This window comes from Syngnathus floridae, chromosome 3, assembly GCF_059516105.1.
Source record: "Syngnathus floridae isolate MCC-2025c chromosome 3, RoL_Sflo_1.0, whole genome shotgun sequence".
In the NCBI taxonomy this organism is placed as follows: domain Eukaryota; kingdom Metazoa; phylum Chordata; class Actinopteri; order Syngnathiformes; family Syngnathidae; genus Syngnathus; species Syngnathus floridae.
Window position 1 is genome coordinate 11,277,234 of NC_142415.1, and position 19,646 is coordinate 11,296,879.

The 19,646-nt window shown below is 40.1% G+C and overlaps 1 protein-coding gene across 8 annotated transcripts in view; it reads left to right on the top strand.

Moving 5' to 3' along the window:
- The window catches only part of sox6 (SRY-box transcription factor 6), a 123,309-nt gene that overhangs the window by 97,927 nt on the left and 5,736 nt on the right, over positions 1-19,646 (top strand). For all 8 annotated transcript variants that reach the window (XM_088370863.1, XM_088370866.1, XM_088370868.1 and 5 more), the window contains 3 exons: positions 8,768-8,873; positions 17,012-17,185; positions 18,586-18,802. In XM_088370863.1, the coding sequence (XP_088226989.1) occupies positions 8,768-8,873; positions 17,012-17,185; positions 18,586-18,802 (497 nt within the window). The remainder of the gene's footprint in view (positions 1-8,767; positions 8,874-17,011; positions 17,186-18,585; positions 18,803-19,646) is intronic.

Genomic DNA, 19,646 nt, shown 5'->3' on the forward strand with positions numbered 1-19,646 from the left:
ATCGATGAGTCAATCAAGGAGAGAGAAGGGAGGGGGGTGTCCTGCTCTCTTTAGCTTGATGCCATGGTGCCAGTTGGCTGTGAGGAGCAGGCAGGAACTGGGAGCGGTGCTCATTAATATTTCACCAACTAACACTTTTAACCAACAGCTTCAACTAGGTCAATGTATATGTAAAGAAGAGGCAATGAATAAGTATTTAGATTTTCCTCTCATTTGGTTTTTGGAGTGGATCACTTTCTCTTCAGGTGGCATTCAAGTATGCTTTTACTGAAAAGTGGGCAACATCACTGAAAGGCGACAGCAAAGGTGGCCAAAGTACTCTGTAGAAATAGAGATACTTGTACAAAATAGACTCAGCTCAGCGTACTAAAAGTATGGATTCAAAAAGGAAAGTACAGACTGAGCTATATTTGTTTTCAAACACCATGCGACAAGAAAGAAACGTGAAGCAAAAATTAGTCTTTGTTAGAGGGAATAATAAGTGGATTTTTTTCTGAAACTTAATTGAAAATTAAATATTATTAGTTATTATTGGAGGCTAGAATGGATTAATGGCATTTCCATTCATTACATGGTCGAAAGATCATGTTTAGGTTTGACTGCTTTGAGTTACGAACATGGAACCAATTAAAGTCGTCTTACGGCACTGCTGTACACTGCTTTAAATGTTTGGTTAAAATGGATTTTCCTTGAAACAGTGTGTCACTGTTCTTCCCAAGACAAACAAAAACACATTACATAAGTGAGCAATTTATTTTGTTTCATTACATCACTCCTGTGTCTCTCAATGACATCTAACACCAGACTGCTTTGCCTTGGCGAGGCAAATGGAGGTGGAAATAATGTCGCCTCTTATTTTAGTGACACCGGCCCAATTAGAAAGCTTTGACATTAGAGGGGCACTTATCAAGACTGCTCACAGATTGAGGCCTTCACTGTCAACCTTTTGCTGCTCTAAAGAACAGTGATTCAGCCTTTTGCTGAAATGAGCCAGCAGTCTGGAAAGGTTTTAACCTTGGTAGTCACACAATGTGTGCATTTCACCAGACTTACTTTAAATAGGATGTGCTATGTCTCAGTCTGTTGTTGGCGTGTTTGTCGTGGTGAGAGTGTCATTTGTTGTTGTTTAGATTATTTTTAGCTTTGTTTCATGTTACGTCTTGTTTCCTTGTGTCCATGTCTTGTCTGGCGAGGTTTTTGTTTCCACCTGTTCTTGTCAACCCATTCCCTTGTGTTAATCAGCCGACACCTTCCACTTGTGTCATGTCCTCATTTTTTTCATTGGTTTGCTTGTACTTAGTTTTAGACATGAAACATGAATCAAAATTAAATCTATTTAACTGTCGCGTATTCGCAATTCACTGTTTCCCCCTGATCTTTTTATTCTTATTTTCTCCCCCACGGGACTTTTTCACCAAGCCTCCCTAATTCATTCCTTGCAGAAAAAAGTGTTATTTTTTCCCAATGAATTTTAATGGGGGTCAATAATGTGTGGATTTTAGCTATTCACAGGCCAGCCTCGTCCCTTTTCCTCGCAAATAGTGAGGGTCGACGGTATAATATAAACAACAAAAGCACAGATCGTGACAGAGAATTTACAAGAAGATTGAGGAACGGTAACATAAATGGAATTAAGGAGAGGTTAAGATCATCCAGTGCAGCTGTTAGAGTGGGATATTAAATATTGATTTATCCCACTGCAATGACCAAGCTGAGGGTTGGGCTAAGTGCTGCTTACAGATGGATCAATTCATCTTTTAATACAAAGTATGTCCGATCAGGACAATGCCTTCCTCCCTAACCTTTATCTCTACAACGCCTTCGTTCCTGGCCACCGACCTAGAAGAACGCTGTAGATCTGTAGACTGCCTTGATCCGAAGCCGTGTAAAATATTCATACTCGACGGGAGGCTTGTCTTTTTATTTGTCTGTCTTTACTATATCCCCTCAGTACAATGAAACCTTTTACAACCCCTCTGCAATTTATCTTTTTGAAATATTAATCCAAAGGTATTATTGTCTGCTGAGGGCAATTACTTTGTTCCATTATTTACTCCCTCACCCAGAGGAGGCTTTTACCTCAAACGCGCACCACTATGCCTACAGTCAAATACAGAGGATCTGAAGCCATTTGTAACCATTTGAATTGTTTCTCTCTATTATGCACTGCAGCTATAAACAGACATGCTGTTTTTGCACGTCATGGGTGAATGACAAAACAAGCATGTATGTTTTTACTCTCACAGTGACATATGGGCTCAGTTTTACTGTCGTACCGAGCGGAGACAACTGGTTTGATTTTTCATGCGTTTTGAAGCCCCGGTGTTTTTATCATTCAAGTTTGGCAGGCAAGACTTCAATTTTCGCTTCACAGCGACTTTAAACCATGTTAATATTACGCATCTGCATTACAAGTAGAATGGATGCTGAGTAATTTTCACAACAATAAGTGTTCCATATAACACGTACACAAACTAACAATATAAATGTTATCATTTGTTAGCATTTGCCTTTGTGATGACCCAGGAGTTCTTGTGAGATAAAATGTATTCCTGTGCTGACATGTTCTTTGCCGGAATCAAAAGGTGAAAGGGCAGTATTAACCTATTGAAGTGGCCTTTTTGCCCTAGAGCACCTCCTCTCCTCAGTATTGATGACTACAATTGTGCATTTCCCCTATCTAAATCTCAGCCTGTAAATATTCAGATGGAGCTTACACTGCTCCTAACCTATTGCTCGTAATGGTTACACAGGTCCCGCCTGCCCCCATGTACGTGCGTGCACGTGTGCGTGTGATGCCAGGGTTCTATTGAGGCAAAGCCCTCACAAAGACTTTGAATATAATCTTGTCTGGTCGGCCGCCCTGGAAGCAATTTTCTGCTCCTTTTCGACCGCTGTCTTGGAAATTGCAAAGCAAAGCGTTTTAGCTGCAGTGTAAGTCCTTGGCATACAAGGCTTTGCCCATCCAAATTAGATTACCCTCCCAGCTCCCAGACAACGACCACGGCCAGCGAGTACCATTGTGATAATTGCTTACATTAATGCTTTGTCCAATTGTTTCCCAAAAGAATGCAAAGAAAATGCGGGCTGGTGGGCATTTAGCTTCTTCTCATGTGGTACCAACAAATCATGAAGGTAAATCATATCGTAGGTCAGGTAATTTGGTGCAATCACCACCAGAGTTTTTTCAATTGTTATTTTACATGGTGAATTTCTGGCCCGCTCTTTGACCAGGACAAAAAATGTTTAGTCGTGCTAACCACAAAGGACAAATAACTAAAAATGTCGCCACAAATTGTTGTTTATAGTCTGAGTTATTGTTGCACTTTGACCACTATGACTTAACTATCTAATGATGATTTGTCTAGTCGGGAAAAGGCTTTTGGGTATTCGCAACAAAATGCAGTATTTGTTCATACAATACAATACGTCTTTATTTCTACCGTGCTTTCACAACAGCTGTAACAAAAATAAAACACATTTTCATCGTGATTGCAAGACATGATGGCATTGTCGAATATCAGTATCAGTGCAAGTCACAATTTAACTCTAACTAATTACATTATTACATTGACCAAACAATTTTTTCTGTACATTTAATATCCTGAGAAATATAAGCATGTTGTAATTCACAATGCAATATCAACAATAGATAACATAAAAATATTTACATTTGCATTAAGGAACCTTAAGTGGCATTAGAAGAGTCAGAGTTTGTCTTTTCCTTCCAATGAAAAATAGCAAAATAAGTCATTCTGAATAATGCCACTAAACTCTTTTATTAAAAAACAAACAATAAATGCCAACTTGGCAGCAAGCCCAGAAAAGGTTTAGCTCCCTTTCTCTTACACAATTTAGACCCCTTAATTTAATCAAAAGCCTCCCCCTTTCTGTTTCAAACAAATGAGGTGATGCCCTCGCAGTGCAAATGGAAGAGGAATATTCTGCCATGTCTCCTCTCTGAGATGTTGAAGACAACTCGCATGGAAACAGATGCCAAGTTTTTGCGGCTGCTACTGTTGATTCTGCTGCTGCCTGCATTAGCCCTAACAAAGGCAGAGCTGCGGGTTAAAAAAAGAGAGCAACGGTCGGCATGAAAGCAACTGTGGGTTCACCGCATGGCTGGATATGCTTAATGTTGAAATGGCTCAAAACTCGCAAAAACTACTGGAAGGCTGCAGGATTATAAATAACATGGCAACTGGTTACAATAAAAATACAAACCAGATGAGGGCCGAGCAGCCTTTGTCTCCATCGGGCTGTTGAGACGTTTGCTCTGAGACGTTTTTTTTGAGGGCCGCAGACCACACTGATGACTGAAACGTGATCCACCCAACTCCATATTGTGGTCACCAAGCCTTCAACTTGCCTCACACCAGGTGCGCGATATTACCGGAGCCACTTCAGCACATTATCAAACTTAAGTGGCTATTTAGAGTTATGCAGCTGTTAAAGGTCGCATTTATGGAAATATGATACCAGATACAGACTGTCCGTTTCGGAAAATCGGGACATTTTCCCAAAATTCCCAATGGCCACCACGCCCCTGAGTAGGCTACATTTGTTAAATTTATTTCAGTTGTGGTTAACTTTTAAGTAAAAATACACTTCTATTTAACATTTTACGAATAGTTGTTTGCACTTGATTTTTCAGTTTTTATTTTCAATTTATTTATGGACATTTTGTAAACATGTGCATTTTAAAATAATCAGTTAGTTATTCATTCATTAACAAGAAAGAGTGGTCAAAATGTGTACTCAAGTAAGAGTACTGTTAGTACTCTAGAATAATAAAACTCATGTAAGAATAAAAAGTAATCCTCTAAATAATTCTAAAGAGCAAATAGGTATTTAGCAAAAACAAATACTCAACTTCTAAGTAAATAGTAAATAACCTCTGATGTTTTTTTCGTCAGAGTAAAAAAGTATATACAGTATGTATATGTACATGCAAATTGTACAACAATTAATAGAATATTTTTAATTTAAAAACTGCAATGAAAAACAACAATGGAACTGAAGGTCTGTCTGTTAAGCTAGTGTACTCTTTTAACAATTTATCCCAAAAATTACTTGAGTAAATGTAAAAAAGTAAATTTACCGTTTCACTACTCCGCCCTGCTCACTATTTAAATAATGTTTGTTTTTTCCCTCTATATTTAAGCACAATGTTAACCTTCAAACTGTGCAGAGGGTTACCATGGTTTACAATATTAAATATACATTTTTAAGAATAAAAGCCAAGTTCTTCTATGAACATATGGGCCTACAAAACTACTATATTTTATTGTCGGTCATTATTGAGAGCTAAGTATTTAGAGGTGGGACTTGGTGTAAAAACTTTGAGATTCCAGTCCAGCAATACCGTATGTATTATGAACGAAAACCTTGGTGATCTGCCCCATAGAAAACCTCACTCGTGTTTGCCTTTCATCTGTATTTGAACGATCTCAAGCCATATGGCTTTGCCTATAGCCTGGAGCTATTTACAAAGGGGCTGAAGGAGTGTCAGTATTGGCAGTGCGTTGCTTAAATATAGGGCAGGAGTACGCACAATGCACAGGGCCGTCCGCCACCCGCCTTTGCCCAGAATACACCCTGTGGGCAGAGCAGCACATGTTCTGCGGTCTGCCAGATTAAAGCTCTCTTTACAGCACTGACAAGGGTTCCTTTTTGGCTTCCTTGTGCTCCGACAACTTCTATTCCTCCTCATCTCTCTTCCTCTGTGACGCACGTCTTCTCTCGGCGGCCTGGTCTGCAACCAACAAATATTTTAAAAACAAGCAGATGATAATGTGTTATTGTGCAGCACGGGGCTCATCGCTGTAAACGGAGTTGCGCCGGGGTGGAGCGCGACATGCTGAAGTCATTTAAGGGAGAAACTGGTGGCTTGCCAGCGGTCGTGGTCAATGTGAGAGACCAATGAAAGTGTTCGCTTTTAGCTTTTGTTTCCCCTCTTTTTAACTTTACCTCCTCTCATCATTTATTCTTCCAGTTTAGTTGATCAACCTTGTTGTTGTTGTTCTTTTTAATTGCCGCTCCCTTTCCAAGATGTCTTTTATGTATATCAGCAATCTTCTTCTTCTCCCCTCTCCCTGGTAAGACAGACTGCTTCCCTTTATACTGCGTGTCCTTTGCTACTTCTCTGTATCAGAGTGATCAGTAAAAATTTAATGACACTATAAAATAATAAAAGTGCCATTAATTTATCACGGCACTTGATGCGTGGGCAATAAAGAAGCATTAGTTCAGTGAATATTTTCAAGGTTTAAAACAAAACCCTGATGCTGTGCAGACATAAATTACCACACGTATAACCAATAAGTATATTACGCACAGTATATTAAATTTTATGGAAATTTGTGCTTCCATATTGCACTGGCAGCATGATGGTAATTAGAATATCAAGCACAGGAAGGGTAGGAAAGTTACTCTGGCTAGACCTTCACATGAAGTATAAAAATGTTCCCTCCCATAAAGCATTATTTCTGTCAGCTGCATGGGACAAAACAACGTTGATATACAATTGGATCATGACACTCAACTGGTTATTAATATCCCTGCTAAGTGAGCATGTTGTTAATAACCTTGCCAAATTTGAACGATTAAAAAAAGTATAAAGTCCCAGTCCACACTTAGCACTTCCACCTTTCTTGCATGTGCACTCTTGGCCAACAATGAGGCAGGCGCTATAAGACTCTGCAAACTATCTGAAGGGAAGTTGCATTTTCAAGGTGTGCCAAGTGCATGCATGTGGCATCATTTTAGACACCAAAAAAAAAAAAAGTAAACTGAAATGCTGAAAAACAATTCACACATCAACTCTAAAATTAAGTACTACATAGCTTACTGTCTTGGAGGTTTTCAGCAATCTTCTTCACACATGTGTAATGTATTTTGAAACAAACCTCTGTGTTCGCTTTATAAGGTTTATAATGAAACTTATTGATGGACGGTCCCTGTTCTCACTGAGCTTCTCGGTCCAACATGATACTTAATGATCATGAGTTTATAAAAGGACTTGATTGATTGGAAGGGACCAAGCAAGCACCCGGGAGGAACGACATGACGACTTTATTACAGAGACACAGTACCCGTGAACGCCGACTGTCCACGTCGCATTTGAAGCAGCCCATTGCCCGCCCAGCTAATCAAACATCACTCACTTTGTCAGCAGGCGGCTGGCTTCTTTCATTAAGAGTAATAATACAGCCGGCTGATGCATACGTTTCTGCATGCACGTGCTGCTGTAAACGGGGCAACACAATCTTTTCATTACAAAGTCTTCATATGTCATCATTTAAAAACACTTTTGTAAGCAGAGATACAAGTGCACAATCACTTAGGTTGCCACAAATGTCGGTAAAAAGCGATAAAAAGACAAATCATGAATGTTAAACTCTACTAGAGTGGTAACTTGACAAACATATTTAATTTGTTTTGTGACACAACACACTCATGTCAAATCATCTTTCCCCGTTGAAATGAATAGTAATCCCTTTAATCCCCCAACCACACACCTTAATTGAATGGTCTGATATTAGCTTTTAAATTTCAAATTTTTGACATAAGATAACGATATTCAAACATTCACCAACCCCCAAAACTCAGCATAAAACGAGGCTGATTTTTGGGAGTTTTCTCTCAGTTTAATAAATGCAATCAGACAAAGTATTGTAAAACAGTCAAATGTTTTGCCTGTAATTCATATCATTATAAGCGTTTATTATAAATGTTCTAATTACCACCTTTTGTGTTCAAATATTGTTGCTTAAATTCCACAGTTATCTTTGTTTCATGTTTACCCTGGAAATTAATTTCAACTGGGAGTGGCAGTATAAAGTTTGAGGTTTCTTTTTTGAAGCATTTTTCCCTCTCTGCACATTTGCACTTCTCGGCCACGATACATGCACGACTGTACAAGCAAACAGATGTTACAAAGAAGGGGCTTAAAGATGCATGTGAGTGTTTTGTGTGAATGCAGCAGGGGAACTGTTAACATTGTGATGGGACTCTACCTGAGTATCGCTTCAAACAAGTGGCAGAGGCCGCCGTGACACCACGTTGTTGGCAGAGAAAATAAAACAAGTCTGTTATTTGGACTGGTGGCGACATGCTGACATTTTGGTGTGATCCGAGCTTAAGATGGATGGAAGGGAAGAAGGGGGAATTCTTTGTATCACGCAGAGTCAAAGTGTCCATCTTCGAGTTGAGTCTTTGGAGAGCGAGACAGTCTCTTGCTAAAACCCTGTCTATTCACTGAGGAAGTAGGTCATTCAACAATGGAGCCGGCGGCAGTCGGCACTCTCCCCCTTGCATAATACATTAAGTGTAATGTGCATCAACTATTTAAAGGCTGTTATTTTATTCTGTAAATGCACATGGACATGACATTTAATATTGTCACGGCGCACTGAATGACAGGGTTTCATTGTGCGTCAAGTACAACACCATGCCAAGTTTAATCGGAGCTCAAGAGGCGACAAGGCAAACGGGAAAATGCTGAATAAATGATGGAGCTCTGGGCGCTGTCAACCAGAAGATAGCTCGTAAGAAGACGATGGCAGAAGAAAATCTCAGCACCGCAAAGAGAGCCATGAGCCCGTTGTGTGCTCAGGATCACAATAGATCTAGTATTTCCAACAATAAATCTATTTCCAACAAGCTCTGGTCCCTACTGTCCCCCTGCCCTCCTACATACTGATGACACACTACAAGCTACCTTCTGTAGTATGTTGAGTGATTCCTAAATATATTCTATTTGCAGGAAAGGACACATTTTGACGGAATCGGGCACCACCTCGGCAAGCTGGGTGAGGACGGGAAGATTGGCCACAGAGTTATTGACCTCACCAGGCCTGAGGATCTTGATGGTAAGGCCACATTTTTATTTTACGCATATCTTGCACATGTGCATGCTTCTATCCAAATACAGTGCAACTGTGATTTAAGAGTTTACTTTGTTCCGTGACAAAGCTCAGTTTACTCAATTGGTTTCCTCCAAGCAATTATTGCCAGACCAATAATATACATTTTTGAAAAAAGCATTGGACATACAAGGTTTAACAATGACAATATGCTAGTGCTCAGACTTGATAAAACCCAGTTAAACGTGTCAAGTATGAACATATCCTTAGTGCGCCTCCACTTGGCCATGTGACTGATGCTGGATTGGTGTCGAAAGGAGCGTATGGTAGACATGCGGGGGCTGGGATGAATGCTACTCCAAAGGAGTGCAGCTTTTCACAGGTAGGTGAGTTGGAGGACAAGGGCACCTTAGGACAAAGCTGGCTTTTCTCCAAGCTTGGAGTTCTGCTGCTGTTGCGCTTGTTTTGAGGTCTCGGGCACAGGAGAGTAAATTTCGCTTGCACCATAGTGACAAAGCGTCACCTCTCTTTGTGGCCCTGACTCCTTCACAGGCGTGAGCAGTACGCACACAGCACCAGTGTTTGTTCGGCATAAATATTTGTGGCTGTTTCCATGGCACTTGAGAGCTCGAGCAAAGAAGAAAATGGTTGTGACTCATCTTTGATACCTCGGAGTGTCTCAGTAAAGGAGGATAAATATTTCTCGGGACATTGTAACCCAACATCTTGCCATGGCATCACATACTCTCAATACCTAATTACATCTGCTGCTACACCAAGGCAAGTGTCCTACTTCATGAAAATGAAATTTAGTACAACTGGGTCTATCGAATCGTTTTAGAATTGATTCTCAAGCTGTATGTGTTAGTGTTGCAGGCATAGGCTGTATTAAATGATCTAAACTCGATTATCATTATTTTGTGTGGGCAATCATTGACGCACTGTTGTGTGAGCCAGTTCTGTTTTACAGTAAACTCATTACACTTCATGTATTTTATGTGTAAAATGATGCCAAACTTGGAATCTTTTTTGCATGCACACCTTTGCCCCATTTTATTTTTCTACGCGAGTCTGGAGTAACACGATCCAGAAAAATAATAAAGCTTTGAGATAGAGATTTTGTTTGGGCTTTTTTTCGCAATTGAATTATTCAAGTTATTTGAATAATGGTAGCATTCCTAAATGTATTTATCTTTCTCATGCGAGACTCAGAGGAAAGTCATCTTCCACAGATATGTTCTTAGTGCTTATTGTCACAGTGGGAGTCTTCCCTCTGGAGCAATGCTGGAGTTAGGCAGGGCTGAAAAGGAGCACACACCAGGGCAGTTGTGCCCTTTTAATTCCTTTACGGGGCCAAGGGAAAGGCTCATGCCAGACGCCTCCCATCAGCGTTCCCACTAGGCTATGGATTATAGGAGCAGGCCAGGGTCAAAGGAGAGGAGAGGGCCTGTTCCCAGAGGGAGAAGGCTGGGAGCCAGCCTGGTGGACATGACTCAAAATACACCATCAACATTGTGACTACTACGTTAGAGCAAAACACACATTGTTGATTGATGGGGATCAGGATTTTATGATGTGAACCACAAAGTGTTAACTCTACTCACAACAACATTTTTACTCCTAAAACCCTTGTAAAAATCTTGCTCGCCTAAGAACCGGTCGTTCCCTGGCATGATATTCTTGATATCCACAAGCATCTAGCTAAATGCAGTTGCGTGTGCTCTTTAATTATTGACAAAGCTATGATTAAGTTATTTTCTGGTCAAAAGTCATCCAGATGTGAGGCGAATGAAGGGTGACAGTTTTTAGCCGTTGTTTCTACAGGACATGTACAGAAGAGTGGATTTATCGAGAGCACACTTGTTCCTCAGTAGTAGACTTTCACGAGGAGGAAAATTACCCGCTTTACCTCCCAGTCATTGCAAATGGTGTGAAAGCCCCTTAGTGTGATGCAGGTCTCCCTCCAGAAGCGAGCGGCCGCACTGAGCGGGCTCTGTATGCCAGCGCAACTCTGTCATCACAACGGCTCACAGAAGGCTTTAAGTTGCTTAAGCTAATATTTGCAAAGCGCGAAGCAGCAGCACAGACTGGAAAGTAGCGGCCGAGCTATGGAAAAGGGATAGGATTTCCTCCATTTCACAAAGCCACGAGCCATACGCGTGATCTCACCACTTTTATTTGTTCTGATAAAAACATTAGCACTCAGACCTTTTGTGGCATTGATGACTTGCTGAATTTGTGTGTGTGTGTGCCATAGCTGAAGCGCCGTAGAGAACCATGATTTTGTTCAAAGCTATAAACCGAATGAACGTAAAAGTCTAGTGTCCTTGTGGACTAGGAAGAAAAAAAGACAAGATTGCATGATTGTTGCAGATGATTAGTGTTGTCTATCAGTATAGCGGAAGCTTGGAGCGTTTCCAAATGTAATTGTTTGAAGAGCATTCGTTGTTGTTTTTCTTTGACTTGGTGGGGCCGTGGGATTTGAGCTCGGGTTTTTATTGCACGGGAAGGCTTAGGCATGGGCATACTAATCATTTATCACAGCAGAAATAGTCCAGTTGGTCCATAGAAGCTAATGGGTGAAATTGATTGATGATTGATTGTGCCTGAAAGCAATTGAGGCGTAACATACCTGCATAAATAAATTAGGGCCTGACCGAAATTGGCTTTTTTAGGCGGATGCCAATCCTAATATTTGGCAGAATATAACTGTCATGATTAATGATCCTATTAATCTAAAATTTTCTTTTCCTATTTTTGCTGATTTTAAAAGAGCTGATATTGCTAAATGGACATGTATACTAATAATTCACCCCAAAAACAAAACTACTCAAAACTTAACAAATAATCCTCATGAGCTTAAATCATTCAGTGACCTTCGAACTTATTTTACTTATTTGTCATTTCTGTCATTACAATGAATTAAAAGACCATTAATACATACTTGCACCCAAACATCACAGTTTGCTTAAAAAAATGAATAAATAAATAAATAATTTATTGTAAAATGCAATTCTAAAAAACTTTTTTTAATGAAGTGTAATCAAGCCAAATGTCTTACACACACAAAAGCAAAACCACATTATTGCAACACACAGCAAAAGGTTTGACCTAGCGACTGCTCGTAAAAAAGAAGAAAAATCAAGTCAAGTCACCTGAAATCAAAGCAACACTGTTGTTAATCAATTCATTTCGTCAAATGTCAATAACTGAATAATTGTGTCCGTGTCAGTCAGCATGTTTTAGTGCAAAGCTAGATGTTGTGAAAGGTAAGACTTGAACACAATAGACAGAACAAAAGCACCAGCGACATGTTGACGCATGTTGGTAATGTGTTTGCACGTCTCAGTGAGGTTGCACACACACACACACACGCACGCACACACACACACACACACACACACACACACACACACACACACACACACACACACGCACACACACACACACATTTTTAATGAAGAAGAAAAAAAGCAGGGATTGACATGTTAAATGGGGTTTAGCTCTCTCGTAATTTGTGTCACTTTAATTAGCATGCTTTGAGATCTGGCTCCAGCAGCCCGCACCCCGAATGTCATGTCCTGTTTGCCCATACACATTAATCCAACATGATCCCGCTCCGAGGGAGAGGCTTCATTGTCGCCGCTAAACGCCTGCAGTCAGAGGTGTTACCAGCGATCCCAACAGATTTGGCCGATTGCGCCTTCATTCTTCCAAGCCAATTCTATTAGCCAGGCCTGCGTACATGTATTGTGTTAGTCGAGCTACATCACCAAACGTTGCCGTAACATGTTAACGCGCTGTCGACTGCTGCATCTTTCCACGTCATGAGAATTTTTGAAGTTGGCATATGATTTGTCCATGTACAGCAAATAAAAGGTGCTGCCTTTTTCCACACACGGATCGTGTGTGCCCAAAGGCAGCCCGAGGAGCACACGTGCAAAAAGGTGGGGACGACCGGAGCAATGCTACCCTCTGGCTGGGTGCGTGGTCAAGTCTGAGCCTGCAGACCACAGGCTCTATTTCTTTCACTTTTTGCCTCTCAACATTTTTATGCCCCTCCTCCACCCCCTCGTAAACATGGAGCCATTTTCTCTCACTGTAATTCATCCTGTTCATCTGCAAGGTTTACAGGAGAGACAAATTAAAAAGGGACTGTAATATCCCTCTGTCACACGTGAGCCACGGGCCTCATGAATCACAATAAATTCTATTAAGCGGCACTCCCTCTTTGTTATCCTCCCCCACAACACCACCAAAGTATCAGCCAACCTCTGTCGCTGTTAAACATTTGTGTTTATTTACACAATCACACGTCCACCTAACTGAGTCCCAAATGTAGCGCCACTCCAAGACAAACGGTGCTTTAACGCTAATCGGCAAAATGTCAGAGCTGTGTCGTGACCTTCAAGTGGAAAGATCGAAACGATATTGCAGCAAATTGCTTGTTGGGGATTGAAGGGATTTAATGAGACAGGACGCTAATGTGCAGGTTGTGTCTCAAACAGTCATATGTATATTATCTGACAATGCAATGCGCACTCTCATGTTTGAATGACTCTTCTGGCTGCTGTTGTTGTAAGTCATATTCTTGTTGAATTTATAGGCAAGAAGGTTCCCTAAAAAATGTTATAGTGTGTAAGAGATCCCAATTAAAAGCAGGTGTACACATTTCTGCAACCTCATTATTTCATATTTTTATTATTTCATTTTTAGACATTATGTACAGTTGCTACTTTTGTTTGGAATTTTATGAGTCACGTTAATTGCGGAAAAAGTTTTTTTAAATGATTTATCTTGGTCTGACTTTTTTCACAAAAATGTCATTTGAGCACGGGTGCACAGACTTCTTATACCGACGGTATATTGTGAATAGGGTGTAATTTTGAACACAGCATGATTCAATCAATTGATAATTAAGTCAAGGGTGCTGGAGCCTGTCCCAGATGACATCGGCCGAAAGCCAAACTACACCCTGAACTGGTCGGCAGCACATGTAAAGACGAACAACCCGCCACACCCACATGCACACCGTCACTGAGCAGGAATCGATCCCACGCTGCCCGCGCAAAAGTCAGGCGAGTGCCCCCTAAACAATCCGTGACACGGTTTGACTTTATTTGAATGTAAAACCCCATTGCATTTGCATAACAGTGACGAGTATCTGTGTGAAAGGCTGAGGGAAAAAAGATGAAGCAAAACACTCAACCTGGCTTCCCTCCAGTGGAGCAAGTCACGTGGCTGGTTTGCCGGTTAACTACAGACGTGGCACAAGCTGATGGAAGGCAGTTGTTTTGTCCCTCCCCATAAGCGGCTCACCTCTGCCCATATGCATGCACACCAGTATATAAATTGCTGAATCAGTGTCAGTGATAGAGTAATGGGCCGGGAGGCATCGTAAATTACGGCGAGCGCTCCCTGGGTGCAGACACTGGCTGTCTTGTCTGAGTGAGCGCTGCGCTCCTGAGCTAATGAATACCTTCATCTGGCCCCGGCAGTCAGCAGATTGCCCCACGTTGATGGATACTGTCAGCCCTCCGCCACTCCACATTTCATTGCACAATAAACATGCTTGTCAAAAGCAAACAAAGTGAAATCAATTCATCCTGTACAGTGAGTGCATGCTAAATGAAATTAACCAACTGTGGGCTCGGGTGACAGCGGCACTAGTGTATTATTTCCGCCAAGAGTGTTCGGGAGGCCCAAGGCGGATGAAACATAACACTTAGATTTGGTGCTTTGCTATTTTTGTACGTGCTGTAGTGCGTGTAAGAGTGTGTCTCTGAGGGCACCGATACAATACACCAAGAAGCATCAGCACCGAAAAATAAAATGTAAAACAAAATAAAATACCTCTAGGTCTGAAAATATCCAGTCCAATTAATAGTAGAATAGAACCAATACAGTAAATGGACCATAACACTGGATCACTTCCGTTTGATTGTTTTAACTTTCTCATTTTTGGTTTTATTCAAAATCTGATACTACACTTATTAAATTACTCAAAAAGTTTACTGGCCCATCTCTCGGGCAACTTTTGTTGTACTGAAAGTCTTCATTTGAAGTATGTTTTTGTCATGAAATTATCAAATAGATAAAATACAATATAGCTACAAAGCATAGTATCATATTGACACTACACACAATACAATGATTCAGAATGAAAATGTATTATTAGAAGAATAAAATAACACCCTAAAAATATTTAGGTTACAGGCCATTGCTGAGAAGTTGTATTTAAAATATCAACAAATATATAACTAATAAGTATACGTTTGACCTTCCCATGACCTGTGCAGGATCTCAATGATCTCAGCAAAATGAGTGTAATTTTTTAAAATAAAATAAACAGAAGAATCATTGAGATGAAGATTAAAAATTAAAAAAAATATTTATAAAGAATTTAAAATATTAGATTTTAAAATCTACCCAGGCAAGACAAGCAACAAAGGCTATTTCTCCAGTGTTAGAAATAGTCTAAATTATTGTAATAAATGTAATAAAATTTTAATAAAATAAATAATTTTTTTAAAAAAATAAATAAATAATAAGGACACCTTGCTCAAATTAAAAAGATCAAATTTTGGACTGTGTATCTTTCAGTGGCACGTACTTCTAGCAACCGGATTATGACTCTACACTTAAGTGTAAGCTGCTGTGTGACAATAGGAGCGTTTTGTTTTTTCTGCCTGAAGCCTTCGGAGATATGTGGCGCTTGACTGTTAAAGTGTAAGCATGGTGGAAACGGAAGCAGGCCACAAAAACAACAGGAACATTCTCACATAAACTCTTGTCACATTTAAGACCAACAAGGTGGTCAGAGTTTAACTCAAACAGCGTAGCGTCTTGAGTAATCAGTGAAATGGCAGAGTGAACCATGTCTCTGCGCAGCCCCCATTACTCATTAAGAATGTGATTTTGTTTATCATTTGAAATCATAATAGAAATCAAAGGCCAGGTAATGTGTGCCAGGCTGCTGGTGCAATGGTCTAATGAGAAGGCTTCACATGTGGATGATGAAATATGCATGAGTCATCCCAAGCTTTCTTTTGCAGACTTGAGATCATTAAAGATGCATCGTAGCATATGGAAGGCTTTTTTTGTCTTATTTTTTCCAGCCTTGTTTATCAACATGTTTTTGTTTGTTGAAATATTCATCGTGCTTTTATTTAATTCTTTCACATCTTACTTATAAAAGGAAGCAAATGTGCATGCAAACAGAAATCATTATCAGTTTGATGTACAGTTTAATACGGAAAGAAACTCTGCTCTGCTGAGAGTGAATGCCCTGATTGAGAAAGCAATCATCTCATCACCCATGTGTGAAGAACACTTTCTTTTCCAAAAGTCTCAACTTTTCTTCTTTGCTCTCCTTTTCCCAAGCTGCCTCTAGCCCTCTGTTGCATATTTGTTTTGGCGCGCATGCACATTTTATGGATGCCAAGCTGAAATGTAAGCAACTGATGAGAGACGTGTGAGCGCCTGCGCACAAAACATGCAAATATCACCTGCAATTATTAGAATAAGTCATGTCCAGCAGTTTGTGATACTGGTTACTTTGTATTTCAACACAAACTTTCCAGAATATAGTAAATCATGTATTGCCAGCATTTAAAGGAGGAGTTTGCTTAAAATATTTGTTAAAACACCCACCATAATGACAGTAGGACATAATAATAATAATAATAGTAATAATAATAATACAAAGCCATATCTGTGCAAGTTACAAAGAATTCTGTCATCAGTACATAGTAACAATTCCAAAAAAGGGTTGTTTCATATTATTTATTTGGTTTAGGCTTCTTTTGGCAAACTTTTTTTTTTTTTTTTTTTTTACTGTAATAGCGTCTGAAAGTCTGTCCAATCTCAAAGTCTGAAAACACAGAAGGCCCTCTGCAAGGCATAAGAAGGCCTCTCTATTGGGAGGTGTTTATAAAAAATATGTGGGCCTTGGGTTGAGTTGCTGAATACACACAGTCAGTATTCACGGTGGGTAAGTTAATCACAGTAACTGAAGGCGAGTTTGAAGACGGCTCGTCACCAAATCAATGTCTCGCCTCACTCGCTCTTGCTTCTGTTCCGACCACTCTACGTTCCCATCAAGTCAATGGCACTGTTAATACTATATTGTCTTTGGCCAACAGGAGGTACTGGGTCAGCGGAAGCAAGAGTCTTCAGGGAGTCCAGAGGGAGGAACAGCAACGAGCCGCACATTAAGAGGCCGATGAATGCGTTTATGGTGTGGGCCAAAGATGAGCGGCGCAAGATCCTCCAGGCCTTTCCGGACATGCATAACTCCAATATAAGCAAGATTCTGGGTAGGTCCTCACAGGTTACTGCACCCAAGACCACAACATACCAAGGAAACCATGCTGTTGTTATGTTACAAGAGAAATAAGTCCAAACACTTTCCACTGCATTTCAAATTGAGTAGCATAAGTGTTTATTTAAAACAAATGACAAAGCCTTTTCATGTGTTTTGACCCTTTAGTAGTGTAGTCCAAGCATCATAGTTTTGAAAAGTGCTATCTTGGAAGCAGCTGAAGTATCCTCTGTACACTGGCTTGTTGTTCCTTACTGTCTGAGTCCAGAGAATGTCTCTTGTCTCACTCAAGTGTTAAAACCACTCAGACAGTGTGGAATGGAAAACACTTTTTGCGCTTTCAACCTGCAAATAAAGGCGGTTGGAATACAGTATGCTGTAACTTCAGAGGTGAAACAATACATTCCAATGGTCAACCTGAAATTTAGGAACATGTTGCCATGACGTAAACAGGGGTCAAACTGTCCGTAGCAAACAAGTTTTAGAAGAACATTTTTAACTGTAACCAAAATTAAACAAAAAGTTCATGTTAAAATGTAAAAACCAAAACACTCAGATTCAACTTTTGAGAGACCTGTTGCACAGTGGGCAGGGTTTGGCGACAACTTTTACTGAGTGGCTGACCCGTGGCTGCTGGTTTCCTGCCTAATCGCCAGTGAACAGCAACACGTTGCAGATGTAACAGCTGATGAAAAATGCATGTTCATTTAAATGATAAAATTTGAAATGCTCAGGTTCACTCAGTGAATGAGGCACTTGATCATTGCAATCCATTATCTCAGTCATTTACTTTCTTCATGGCATTCCGCAAATTCAATGATAATCGGGCCAAGTTTTGGTAGTTCAATAAAAAAACAAAAAAAATACAGTACGGTGCAGTGTACATGGAGTCTCAAAACACGATAGAGGGCCTGTAGCTTGCCAGTAGATGCATGGTGCTCAATTGCTTGGTGTGCTGCAAACAGCCACCAAATGTAATTTTCCACTTGAGTCATTGCGTGGCTGGCATAAGACAAATTGGAATGCAAAGGTGAGTCCTTTTGCAGATGAGCCTCAGTGTAATGTAAAACTAAACACCTAAGCACTTCAGTGACTTAACAACAGCCGATGAAGCTGGACTCATATTTACGGGACTTAGTACTTTGAATGGGAATCGGCTTACTTTATACTGAGGATGTCAAATTCAATCACAACAGCGGCTAAAACCTCAAGCACACTTTAGGCGGTAGGCAAACAAGATAAACATTTACTGAGCAGACAAACTAAACATACGTATTTGAAAATCAACGTGAATCGAGACAGGCAGAATACATTATTATTTTATGATTAATCATTTTAAACTTAAAATAATTTTTGTTGCATCAATCACGTCCTCTTTTTTTTTTTCCTATGCAGGATCCCGGTGGAAGTCCATGTCTAACCAGGACAAGCAGCCGTACTATGAAGAGCAGGCCCGCCTGAGTAAGCTCCACTTAGAGAAGTACCCCAACTACAAGTATAAGCCCCGGCCTAAGAGGACTTGCATAATCGACGGCAAGAAGCTGCGCATCGGAGAATACAAGCAGATGATGCGCTCACGGCGACAAGAGATGAGGCAGTTCTTCACGGTGGGGTAAGGCTCACACACTTATACAGTATATTCAGAACAGTGTATATGTATTGCTATATGGGTCTTTCCCAAGTTGGAGCGCAATTTAGGTATCTGTGTTTTTGAAAGAAATATATATATATATTTTATCATGTTTTGGGGGAGATGTTTTTGAGAAAAACTGGTAAAATACCACTACAGTAATTCTTTTTCCAATTTACCAAACCATATAAGAGATAGTCATGCACCTAAAAAAAACCACAAAGCCTTCACAAGTAAATGGATTTATATTTGGTTTGAATAATGAGTCAAGTATTACTTCAATTATTTTGCGCTAAGCCAAAAAGAAATTAGCTTGATACAAATTTTGTTGAGTCATGTAAAGTTTTTTTCTCTTGCTGTATGGCAAAAAAAGGTTTTAGCAAGTGGCTTCCGTGTATGTTGAGAAACACAACTTCATTCAGAGCACAAATCTTGTTGTTAAAATATACCTGATGAAAGAAAAAATGTTTTTTCATGGTGGAAATGTCTTCCATTTCTGGAATAACTCATATAACAATAAGTGCCATTCATGATGTAACATTATTCCCCACAAATACTTGTTGACTTAACATTTACCGCATGTGTGTTTAAATCAATATCAGTGGTTTAATCATTTTCAACAATAGCACCCTGCAAATGGGGAGCAAAGTACAGCACTTAATACAAGATTGAAACTTTAACTTTAGACTTGAGCACTTGAGTGTACTGTTTGTGTGGTGTCCACCGACACTCTTCTCCAGGTGTTCCCATGTCAGTCACGCTCTTAAGCAATCTGGCCGTCAGTCATCTGGTGCAATCGGAGAAGAGTCAATATGGCCATGGGGTG